At 35.0% G+C, this 13,326-nt stretch overlaps 1 protein-coding gene across 1 annotated transcript; it reads left to right on the top strand.

The window, feature by feature from the left end:
• The first annotated feature begins 11,715 nt into the window (after positions 1–11,715).
• On the top strand, positions 11,716–12,147 carry LOC149518093 (uncharacterized). The gene has a single exon (XM_089763413.1). It carries the CDS (start codon positions 11,716–11,718, stop codon positions 12,145–12,147), a length of 432 nt encoding a protein of 143 aa, XP_089619539.1.
• Positions 12,148–13,326: the final 1,179 nt, after the last annotated feature.

The following is a 13,326-nucleotide window of genomic DNA, read 5'->3' as shown; positions in this document are numbered from 1 at the left end:
CTCAAGCACACACACGGTCGAAGCTCTATAAATAGAGCTCATAGCAAAACCAAAACGACAAAAGAAGGAGGGAGAGATTCTACCAAAAAAAAAATCAAACAGTCCTCCCCGTAGGGAGGAACCTAACATCGAGCTTCCTGCACGAAAAAGAAAAACAAAAGTCAATTTAAAAAAAAAGTCAAAATACAAAAAAAATATATAGTTTCACAGAAACTTCACCACCAAATTTAGGGATTTTGGCACTCTTTTTGGTGAAAAGAAGGTCGAATCTATGTTTAGGGGTCGAGAGGAGTTTGTGGGTGTTTTTTAGAATTTTTTGACACTGTCGACGGTGGCTGGAGTTCACTGCCGGTGAGGATTGTGGCGACCATTACGACGGATGGCCACCAGCCCAGGTCGGTCGAAAAAAAAGGAGAGAAAAAAAAAACATGCATTTTGTTTGGAGAAGAAAGGAAAAATGATCGAAAAAAAAATTGAACCTTTTATATAAACGGTGAAAATCAAAATGACGTCATTTCGATAAACGCTCAAAATGACGTCGTTTAGGCCAAGGAGGATCCGCGTGTTGACCTGGACCCAACCCGGGATCTGCACAATTGACCTGCTAACCTAGTTTCTTAGCAGCTCTGAAATGGTTTGATCAAATCGGACCGAACCGCTCCATGGACCTACCTGAACCACACCTCAGCAGGCTCAACCAAACCACCACTAAACTGAACCTTTTTTGGTCCAATTGAACCACCGTTGATTGGATCGTTGACTGATCCGATTCAGGTAAAAAATTTTTTTTTTTTGAATTTTCTAATTTTTTTATATATTATTATTTTTGTCATTTTAAGTTTTTTTTTTTATATATTTATGCATGATAAGGTTTAAATTTGTTAGGATAAGTTTTTTAATTGTTTTAATAATAATAAAAAAGAGAATAAGTAAGATAATAATTAAAATATATATTAAAAATGCTCAAAATAATAATTATTATTATTATTTTCCTTGCCTAGATGTTGAAGGGAATAAAAAAATATTTTTTTAAAGAAATAATTTCGCCTAGATGTTGGGAAATTGTTATTAATAAATTTTCATGAAAAAATAAAATAATATATAAAAAATTTTTAATTAATTTTCAAAAATCATTAAAATCGAACTTGCTTCGAAAATTCGCTTAGATGCTGGAGATTTTTAGAGATGTTCATATTTTCTTAAAAATGAAACCTTAAACATTAATTTTTAATTTTCAAAATCTTAGGTTTCTAAAACCCCTAAAATCCAAAATCTTTTAAAATCTGAATCTTCAAAATCTTGAAACCCTAACCTTGAAAACCTCTACCCAAGCCCTTACTTAAAACATCCTAAAAATCCTAAGGACACGTGCGAAAATTCCATTTAAAGCAATTTGTTCTCGAATGTCGCCTAGATGATAGGGTATTTAGGAAATTTTACTTCATTAAGTCTTTTCACACGATTTCCTAATTCGCATTAATAATAAGATTAATAAATAAAAAGTATAATAGTAAATGGAGATCTTAAATATAAACAGTCACACCTAAGCTCTGCCTAAATGTTGGAGAGTCAGGGTGATCTCATTATACTTAAGAATCCAACTTTTAAATTGCATTTTATTTTACATGACATTCATTAGCATACATACATTAGCATGTTATCATCAATAATTGTCAGCATTATTCTCTCTTTAATTTGTTGTTTGATGATAAAATATTTTACAATAAAAAAAAGAATAACGCGTTTTTAAAAAAAGTTGTGATACTACAAAATAAAATAAAGATAACATTCCGAAAGAAATAATTTTTGGTACTCTGCCTAGGTGTTGGAGAGTCACTAACAATTATTTTCTATAAAGATTGTTATTTCATTTTAAGGATTATTGCATTGAATTTTAAGTGAAAAGAGTTATTTTAAATTCTGCTAGATGTTGGAGAATTTTAAGATAATTCTTTAACTTAAAGATTTTCTCAATATTTCCAAATAAAAATTTTAGCAAAATTTTATTTTTCCAAATGAAAGGGATTAGTGTTAAATTTCAAATTGAAACCATTTTTATCCAACACTAAAATAGCGCGTAATTAAGTGGTACTAATTTATGGGCGTTGTGAGCGTGCTAATCTTTCCCCACACGTAACTGACTCCCGGACCTAACCTTTCGTAGATTGAAATTTATCTTTTTGATAAACTTTATACTTGTTTCTATAGTTTTGTTCAAAAGATAAAACTTTTGGGTGGCCAATCACACCCTAAAAAAGATTGGTGGCAACTCCCCCATTTACTTCAATTTTAAAACTCTTTTACGTCTAACGGTCCCAAAACCATTACGACAGCTTGGCGACTCCACTGGAGACTTTAATTTGAGAGTCAAACCAAAACTTTTAATTACACGCTATTAAGAATTGTTGGATTTAATTGGTTTTATTTGACATTTCATTTAATCTCTTTTATTTTGATTTTTCAAAAAAAAAAATGCGTTAATGAATAAGATAAATTGTATGTTATTTGTTATTTTATTTTAATTTTGTGTTTATGGAAGTGATAACCTCTGCATTTGCTAACGAAACACTTCCACTCAAATTAAACTTATTCCATTACTAGCCTATAATGGGTGAGGATCAGGGAGCCTTACTAGTCTATAACGGACGATGATGTGAGGAATAGTCAGGGAACCTTTAGACACGTAAATCTTAACCTGGCATATAATGAACCGTAGGGTCCAACTTTAAGATAGAGCCATGCTGTCCCTTTTACGAAAAAATTACCTAAATTAGGATATCATGTCTATTTTGTTATGACGCATGTTATACTTGTTCATTCATTTAGTCATTTTTATTTATTTGTTTTATTTACATTATTGATTTGTTTAATTCTTTTGTTGTCTTCAATTTTGTTACATGCATCATATAGGTACTATATTTCTAGAGGGTATTGTTTTGGACCAATCTTTAGCAAGAAAAACTTTCAAAAAAACCTAAAGGATGTCATCCATATGTAAGAGCTATTTAGAGGTCAAGAGCCATTCAGAAAGTACTCAAGGTAAAAAAGGAGATTGCTTAGTAGATGGTCACATATCGGTGCTACCACAGTCAGTGCATATGGATCTTAGTCAGAATAATATATCAAAATTGGAAGCTATTTGGAAACAGTAGAGAACAGAGAGAAAAGAATCTTTTTCCAAGAAATACGGGGATGTGACACTGCTTATGTCAGTGAAGGTTGATGAACAATTGATAAGAGCCATAATACAATTCTAGGGTCCATCTTATCGATGCTTTGTATTCAACCAAGAAGACTTGGCCCCACGATTGAAGAATATTCTTTTTTACTCCAGATAGAGTCTACCAATAAAGATAAGATCTATTAGAAAGAACATAAGACTATCGAATATAGAAAGAAGTTAGCCAAGATCATGCAAGTAGAGGTTGAAGAGATAGACAAGCACAAGAAGGAAAAAAATGGGGTTGAGACCATTCCATCAGCTTTTCTGCTCGAGTACATAAAGAAGTATATTGAAAACTGATCAGGGATTGGATGTGTTTGCTTTGGCTGTGTATGGATTGATGATATTTCCTAAGGTGTTAGGGCATATAGAAACATTAGTGATTGACTTTTTTGAGCAATTAGATAAAGGAATAAATCCTTAACCAACTATTTTGGCAGAGACTATTAGAACACTTAATTTTTGTCTTAGAAAGGGTGAAGGATGATTTGAAGGATGTGCTCAATTGCTTTTTGTCTGGCTCAGAAGCTATTTTTGAGGAAAAGAAAAGACATTATTTCGGCCATTCTCCGTTCATTTCAGTCCTATCAAAGAGTTTATGGCTAAAGAATGGAGAAAAGATTGGACAAAAGATCAGTGGTTGGCATTCTTTCTGAAGCTCACTAGTGAGGATATAACATAGAAGGCACCAGGGATGATTCCTATAGCCATTTTGTATAGTTGTGGAAATGAGTCATAGGTACCCTTGTTAGGAATATGAGGGGCAGTGAGTTATGCACCTCTTATGGTTCAAAGACAATATGACTCACGATAGTTTATCCTTATGACTCATGAACTCAGTTCACTCGAGTTTGATTATGGTACACCCGGTTATATGAAAAAAGGTTCGTGAAATCATCAAAACATGGAAGCAAGTCAACTGAATGAGTCAAGCTAGATTTTCAGATAATGTTGCAGAAGGTTACCTTGCATGGAGGATGAAAAGGGTTAACAAAATTAGGCCTTTACCAGTCGATATTTCAGAGAAATTGCTAGCTCTTATTTCAGTACTGGTATTGTCGACTTTTGATATTGCTCAATGAGAGTTTGAAATTGAAAAAAAGGGTTAAAAAAAAAGATGGCTATGATGGATCAAGTTAACCAACTGAGATATGATTTGATGATGAGAGATGATGCAGTACAAAAGTTGACTAAAGAACGAAAAGTATTAAAAGAGGATCTGTAAAATTTGCATAAAAAAATAAGAAATTGAGGTGGATAGTAAACCTTTGAAGGGATCCAAGAAAGATGTGGAAGAACTACGAGTATGGTGGAATATTGGAAGAATAAAGCTTGAGCAAACAAAGAAATGATCTCTACACTTACTAAAGAACATCATGAATGGAAAGAAAGACTTTCAGGAGCCTCTGAAAAGGTAGCAAGGCACCAAAAAGAAAGTGAGAAGCTAACAGCTGAACTAAGAAGGGAACAAAATAGAAACTTCGATCTGCAAAGTGAGAAAAAAGCTTTAGAGTATGAATTGATGAGCTTAGAGCTTCAATTGACAAGCAATCAGAGTCACATAAATAAGATTTTGACTGAGTGACAAGAGAGAAAGGATTATTAGGCTTGCACTTGTAACATGAAAGTGGATGCTCGAGAGATGTGGAGAGCAAAAAGTTTAAGGAAGCAACAGTACATCAAACATCTGACTACTCAAATCTACAAGGCTGTTCGAAAAGCAAGCAACATGGTTGAAAAGGCGAAAGCACTGGAACGAGAGATTGTACCAATTCAAAGCCATGGTCAGAGATTACTGAATTTCTTGTATGAAGTTAAAGAGCAATATGCTCAAATCAAATATTTTTATGGTTTTAACACAAGAATGATCACATGATGTATAAAGGCCCCCATGGTTAATGAAAGTTTTTTTTTGTTTCGATTGATCTAAAATAATACCCATAATTTGCATATCATTCATTCCATACATGTATTTTAATAAAGGCAAATAAGCAATGATATTATATCATGCGTTTTAATTCACGATTAATAAACTAAGGTTTAAGGATAGCAAAGTTGAAGAATCTAAGTCAGACAATCCCACATAGATATAATACTCATTTTCAAGCTCGAGTTATGGAAGAAGAGAACATAACCAGATTTGAGAAAGTCGAAAGGGCATAAGAGGAAATAAGAGAAAGATTGATGGAGATATAGCAAAGTATCAAAGCCCAAATGGCTGAATTAAGACAATTACTAATTGGTTCAGTGAAAGGTAAAAAAGTTGCTGGGGCATCAAGGACAGGAGAAGAAGTTAATACTGAAGAACCACTCTATCCTCATAGATTCACTCTACCTCAAGCCTAAGCTCAAGCCCCTCGTGGCATGCACATACGCCTATCAAGTGTGCAGCCATATCCCTATGTCAATCATGCTATTGGCCAACAATCATCCACTTAAATACTAATGATGGACCTATCCCAGTTGATCCCACCATAGTACCAAATCTTGATGAACCAATTGAACAAGAGAAGTATCACGAAATGTCGAAACCTGTTATAAATTTAAAAATTCGAAACAAGTATGACCAACTTGAAGAGAGGCTCAAAGCAGTTGAAGGTAGTGACATTTATGAGGTTATTGACGCCAATGAGCTCAACTTAGTGCCTGACTTGGTTATCCCATCAAAATTTAAGACCTCAGATTTTAAAAAATACGATGAAACGAAGTGTCCTTCTGTTCATATTACCATATTTTGTAGAAAGATGATGGGTCATACCCATAATGGCAAACTATTGATACACTGTTTCCAAGATAGTTTGACTGGTTTAGCAGTTAAATGGTACATGCAATTAGATCAGAGCAAGATCCATTCATGGAAAGATTTGACCAAAATTTTTTTTGGTCAGTATAAGCATGTCTTAGACACAGCCTCTGATAGGCTGTCATTACAAAATATGGAAAAAAAATCAACGAAAACATTTAAGGAATACGCACATCGATGGAGAGATACAGTGGCCTAGGTCCAACCGTCACTGATTGAAAAAGAGATAACTGTGCTATTTGTCAATACACTGAAAGCCCCGTATTATTATAGATTGGTAGGGAATGCCACGAAAAATTTCTCTAACATGGTAATCTCAAGAGAGATGATAGAGAACACTATCAAAAATGGCAAAATTGAAGGGTCCGAAAAGAAGACAACAACTTTAAAAAAGAAAAAGCAGGAGACACATGCTGTCACTCACAGAAATCTCTCACACCATCCTTCTGTCCCATATAATCCCCTCTTACTACCTTGCTACAATCCAAATCTCTCAACAACCATACCATTATCGAGCACCCTAACAACCATTACTCAGACCAAGTTTTAGCCTGTAACCATCCAATTACACCTCTGCACCTCTAGCTCGACTATTTACTCGATCAACCTACCCAAACAGCAATCAAAGAAACTCACAGAATAATAACAATCGAAAAAGACCTCATTTTGACCTAATTCTCATGTTGTACACCGATTTGTACCCTTAGTTAATGAGAGGCCACCTTGTCGCTCTTACTTATGCAAAACCATTAAAACCACCTTACCCAAGTTGGTATGACCTTAACACCAAGTGCGATTATCATTACGGAGTTACATGACACTTTACTAAAAATTGCACGACATTTAAACATAAGGTGCAAGGTTTGATAAATGATGGGCTTTTGTTTTTTGATACCAAATTCAAACCAAGTGTCAGTGGAAACCCTTTGTCGGATCACACCGAAGAGAAAATCAATATGGTGGGTAAGGAAAAATATGTGAAGATCAAAAGATGCACGAATGAAGTGAAGACCCCTTTTGAATGGGTGTACGACTGTTTGTATGAGACGGGCATGATTCAACCATTATTTTTAGATAACGAAAGTTATGAAGACCCGACCATTTTTATAAATACCATTGGAAAACAATTGAACATTCGATCCAAAGTTGTGAGGTCTTTAAACGAACATTACAGAGCTTAATGGATAAGGCCATCATTGAGTTCTATGATGAATGTGATGGAAATAGTGTGAATACAATAGGTGACGAGTGTCCTGGCAAGTCTTTTATCCCCAAACCTCTCACTATCTACTATGATAGGAAACTAAAGCCCCTAACTGAGAAAACCATCTCCTCTTCTAGGACACCAATGACCATTTATGTCCCTAGTTCATTCCCTTATCAGACTGGCAAAGCAGTCCCATGGTGATGCGATTATGATGTAGTGATGTGAGGGCCTAATACGACCTCGAATAATCCAAGCGCAAAGAATACCGTAAACATAGCGAGAATAGGAAAAATGACCTGAAGTGATCGAATTTATACTCTTGAAATGTCGAAAGGGCCAGAAAAGGGAAAGGCAAGATAGGAAAAGAAGACATAAGGGAAAGCCAAGATTCTCAATCGATGGTAAACTTAGAAGTGCAAGTTAACAAATCGGTATAAAAAGAAAAGCTTGTGAGTTTCTAAAGATCATTAAACACAGTGAGTATAGTGTGGTTGACCAGCTAAATAAACTACCAGCTCATATTTCCTTACTGTCGCTACTATTGAATTTTAAGCTACATAGGAATGCTTTACTGAAAGTGCTCAACTAAGCTTATGTCGAGTATAACATTTCTGTTGAAAAGGTAGATCACATGGTTGGGAATATTATAGCCTCAAATTTTATCACCTTCAATGATGATGAAATACCTTCGAAACGACGTGGCAGTGTTAAAGCTTTACATGTTACTGTCAAGTGTAAGTCCCACACTATGATTAAAGTACTGATTGACAATGGATCATCTATTAATGTTATTCCTCTAACAACATTGTCAAGCTTCCAGTGAATCCCTCTCACATGTAAAATAGCCATATGATTGTAAGAGCATTTGATAGGGCACGAAGAGAGGTAATTGGTGATATAGAAATCCCATTACAGATCAATGTCTGTACCTTCAATGTCATATTTCAAGTAATAGACATAACTTTTACATATAGTTATCTACTTGGAAGACTTTGGATTCACACGACAGGAGTTGTACCTTTATCTCTACATCAGAAGGTAAAATTCATTATGAAAGGAAAATAAGTCTGTGTGGATGGTGAAGAGAATTTATTGGTAACAAAGTCCTTAACAACTCCCTACATTGAGGTAGCAGAAGAAACGATTAAATGTTCTTTCAGAGCTTTTAAAGTAGCAAATGCTACTTACGTAAGAAAAGGGTCAAGGATACCGATCCCTCAATTGTTAAAAGCTACAAATATGGTGATTAAGCAGACTGTTGGCAAGGGTTGGCGAGCCAGGCAAGGCTTAGAGAAAGCTCTATAAGGAATCACAAGAGCACCATGCTCGGTTGAAAATAAAGAAAGATGGGGCTTAGGCTATAAGCCTACGACTACTAATAAAAAGAATGTAATACTGGAGAAGAAAGAAAAGAGAATGGCATGCCTTAAAGGGTAAAATTCGATTGATGGGAAAATGGTGTTCCCTTATTTGTATGAAACCTTCCATTCAGTCAGGCATATCTATCCTGGGTCGACAGGAGTTGAACAAGGGGGACTGGTAATGGGATTAGAGGAAGCTTTCTCACGATTTCAAATGAAAATAGATGAAAGTGTCATGCAAGATGAAAAGATCTTTTTTCTTTTTTAGGAGACTTGAAGAATGGTGTACCATTTTGTTATCCTTAAACCTTTTAACTCGAAAATTCTAATTACTTTTGCCTAAGAGCATGCGGAGGAAATGTATGGGCTTATTTTCATTATCTTAATAAAATAATGAATGCAATGCATTTCACTTATACCATGTTCTCTATTTTTCATTTTTTTTTTCTTTCATTACCATTCTCTTTGCCCATGCCAAGATCAATATATATATATTTTTTATTACCCCCATTTTTAGGTTTTCTAATAATGAACATTATGGATGACCAAGGCAATAACACTGGGTTTAATTTTGAAAATTTGACTCATATTAACAAGCTTGATAATGATGTTGATTCAGAAGACTATGATTTACCTCATGATCTATTGAAATGGATGGAACAAGAAAAAAAATTATAGAACCCCACCAGGAATCAACTGACCCATTAAATTTGAGAGATGGTGACAATAAGAAAAAAGTTAAGATCGATACTTCACTATCACCGATTGAAAAGCAAAGTTGGTGAATCTGCTGTGAGAGTACATAAATGTATTTGCATGATCTTACCAGGATATGCCAGGATTTAGCACAGAGTTGGTTGAGCATAGGTTGCCTTTAAGACTAGAATGCCAACCAGTACAGCAAAAGTTGAGATGCATGAAGCCAGAAATGTTACTGAAGATAAAAGAAGAAGTAAAAAAGTAATTTGATGCTGGTTTCTTAGAAGTAGCCAAGTACCCTGAATGGGTAGCCAATATAGTCTCAATTTCCAAGAAAGATGAAAAAGTTAGAATATGTGTGAATTATCAAGATTTAAATAGAGCTAGCCTAAAGAATAATTTTTCATTACCATATATTGATACCCTTGTGGATAACACTGCTAAGCACTCCACTTTTTCATTCATGGATGGGTTCTCTGGCTACAATAAGATCAAAATGGCTCATGAAGATATGAAGAAAACTATATTTGTGACAATGTGGGGCACGTTTTGCTATAAAATTATGCCTTTTAGGCTAAAGAATGCTGGTGCCACATATCAAAGGGCGATGGTCACTCTCTTTCATGATATGATGCATAAGTAGATAGAGGTATATGTTGATGATATGATAACTAAGTCTTAGGAATGAGAAGATCATGTTGTTAATTTCAAAAAGCTTTTTGAAAGGTTATGGAGATATCAGCTCAAGCTAAATCCAGCCAAATGCACCTTTGGTGTTAAATCTAAAAAATTGTTAGGGTTTATAGTCAGTGAAAGAGGTATGAAGTAGACCTTGATAAAATTTGAGTCATTCAAGAATTGTCAGCACCATGCACGTAAAGGGAGGTGAGAGGCTTTTTGGGATGATTGAATTATATTTCTCATTTCATGTCTCAACTTACCTCAAAATGTGATCCAATCTTCAGGTTGCTTCATAAAAATAATCTTGGTGAATGGGATGAAGAATGCCAAAATGCATTTAAAAAGATTAAAGAGTATTTGATAAGCCCACCGGTGTTGGTTCGCAAGAAGACTATAGATTTTATATCTAATAGTTTAAGAAAAATTGATGGGATGTGTATTGGGGCAAAGAGATGAAACTAGCAAGAAAGAGCATGCTATCTACTATTTGAGTAAAAAGTTTACAGAATACGAGACAAAGTACCCCCAAATAGAAAAAATATGTTGTGCCCTAGCTTAGACTACTCGTAGACTCAAGCAATACATGTTTTACCATACGACGTGGCTAATATCGAAATTGGATCCCCTCATGTACATTTTTGAAAAACCATCTTTATCAAGCAGGCTAGCGAGACGGTAGGTCATGCTCTCAGAATATGATATTGTGTATGTGGCATAAAAATCCATAAAAAGGAGTGCAATTACTGATCTTCTTGTTGATCGAACTACAGAAGATTATGAACCTATGAAGTTTGAGTTTTCAGATAAAGATTTGATGGCAATCTTACAGGATGAAGATAAAATACCTGTAAGAGAAGTATGGAAAATGTTTTTTGATGGGGCATCTAATATAATAGGGCATGGCATTGGAGCAGTGCTAATATCCCCAAAAGGAAATTATTACCCATGTACCATAAGGTTAGATTTCAATTGCACAAACAATGTCGCTGAATATGAGGCATGTGTCATGGGGTTATAGATGGCCATTGAAAAGAAAATTGAAACACTAGAAGTATATGGGGATTCAACCTTGGTAATTTATCAACTAAAATGTGAATGGGAGACCAGGGACTCAAAACTAGTGTTATACCAAAGGCACATAGCTGGCTTGAGAAAACATTTTAAAGAGATTCAATTCTAGCATGTTCCTCGAGAAGAAAACCAGATTGCTGACGCCTTGGCTACTTTGGCAGCAATGTTCAGGTTAAATAATAGTATGGGAATTCAACCCATTAGAGTACAAATGAAAATTTCACCAGCCCACTGTTCAAATGTGAAAGAAGAGGTAGATTGACAACCACGGTACTATGACATTGTATAATATATCAAGTGTCAAAACTACCCAGAACAGGCTTTAAAAAATGATAAGAGGATCATTCAAAGATTAGCAGTAGGTTTTGTACTTGATGGAGAAATCCTATATAAAAAGAGTCAAGATCAGATTTTGCTAAGGTGCGTCGATGCTGTGGAAGCAAGAATGATACTTGAAGAAGTACACGAAAGAATTTGTGAAACACATGCTAATGGGCATATGATGGCTAAACAGATCATAAGAACTAGTTACTACTGGTCTACAATGGAAAATGATTGCATCAGTTATGCTAGGAAGTGTCACAAATGTCAAATTTATGCAAATAAAATTCATTCCCCTCCAGTCCCGCCACACATCTTGGCACCACCATGGCCTTTCTCCATGTAGGGAATGGATGTGATCGGACCCATAACCCCAAAAGCTTCAAATGGGCATCGATTTATCTTTGTGGTAATCGATTATTTTACAAAATGGGTGGAAGCAGCTTCGTATGCTAGTATTACACGATCAATGGTATGTAGATTTATAAAAAGAGAGATAATATACCGGTATAGTCTTTCGAAAAGGATTATCTCAGATAATGCTAGTAATTTAAACAATAAAATGATGAAAGAATTGTGTGCACAATTCAAGATCAAGCATCATCATTCAACACCATATCGCCTAAAAATAAATAGTGCAGTGGAAGCTGCGAATAAGAACATCAAGAGAATATTAGGGAAAATGACTGACACATATAAGGATTGGCATGAAAAGTTACCTATTGGTTTGCTTGTCTATAGAACATCAATCCGAACCTCTACAAGGGCTACCCCATTTTGACTAATGTATCGGATGGAAGCTGTACTACCGATTGAAGTGAAAATTCCTTCTCTGAGGGTGTTGATGGAGATGAAATTGGATGAGAAAGAATGGGTTTAGGATCGTTTCGAGCAAATGAATCTTATTGAAGAGAAAAGGCTCTCGGCACTCAGTTATGGACAAATGTATCAAAAGAGAATCATGTGAGCACATGACAAAAGAATACAACCCTGATGCTTCGTGAGGGTGAATTGGTTTTGAAAAGGATTTTGCCATATCAGCATGACAATAGAGAAAAATGGATGCCCAATTGGGAAAGTTCATATGTGGTAAACAAGGCTTTTTCTGATGGAGCTCTAATTCTTGCAAAAATGGACGGAGGTGAATTACCAAACCCTGTAAATTCGGACACTATTAAGAAACATTTTACTTAAAAAAAAAAAGAAAGGAAGTGATTCAGATTGAAAACCTAAAAAGGACAGTTTGAGTCAAAAGGGATCATTTAAGCAGAAAACCTGTAAATGCGGCTTGAATGAAGGTGGAGCTCAAAGAAAGTTTTTCAGAGAATGAAGGAGTGGCACCGAATAGGCAAATTGTCACCAAAATTAAAAGAGATGACTTTTAGGGGGCAAGTTCTCATTAGGGCAAGGGTCGGTCATTTGAAATCACAAGCAACAGATCGCAAATGTAACCAGTTTTTAGAAAAGACTTGGTCTGAGTAGGCCCAGGTCATCAAAATGTTCATTATCTAGAGAATTGATAATTTGGTTCTTAAAATACTTTTAAATTAACTATTTTTTATGGACCGAAAGGCTTATCCTTATCTTCCTAAACCCAAAATATCCCATTACTGACTTTGTTTCACACCCAATTTTGAACCTGAAATCATTGCATTTATCATTTAAAATTAAGATATTGATTGATAAAGTTCATAATAGACCAATGTATCGCTCGAAAAGAGAATGCAATATAAGGATGACAAAAATAGTAATGTGGAGGCAGAAAGAATGAAACGAAATCGATTGATTACTGAAGACAAAGAAGAAAAGGGGGATAAAGAATAAAAAAAAGATTTTTGAATGATTAAAAGCCAAATGGGTCCACTAGAAGACGGAGATTTTTGGAGGAGAATCGAAAGACTTAGAAGGGCAGGACTATTGGAAGCGACTTTTAAAGATTGAAAGAATTAAACCAAAAGTT

This window comes from Durio zibethinus, chromosome 7 (genome assembly GCF_047325235.1).
Source record: "Durio zibethinus cultivar Kanyao isolate XHJ-2024 chromosome 7, ASM4732523v1, whole genome shotgun sequence".
NCBI classification, from domain to species: Eukaryota; Viridiplantae; Streptophyta; class Magnoliopsida; order Malvales; family Malvaceae; genus Durio; species Durio zibethinus.
Note: the sequence above shows the minus strand (reverse complement) of the source record. Positions and strands in the feature narration are given on the sequence as shown.

Bases quoted from the DNA above. Each gene is read 5' to 3' on its own strand.
- LOC149518093 (XM_089763413.1), top strand. From the start codon at position 11,716: ATGGATGTGATCGGACCCATAACCCCAAAAGCTTCAAATGGGCATCGA.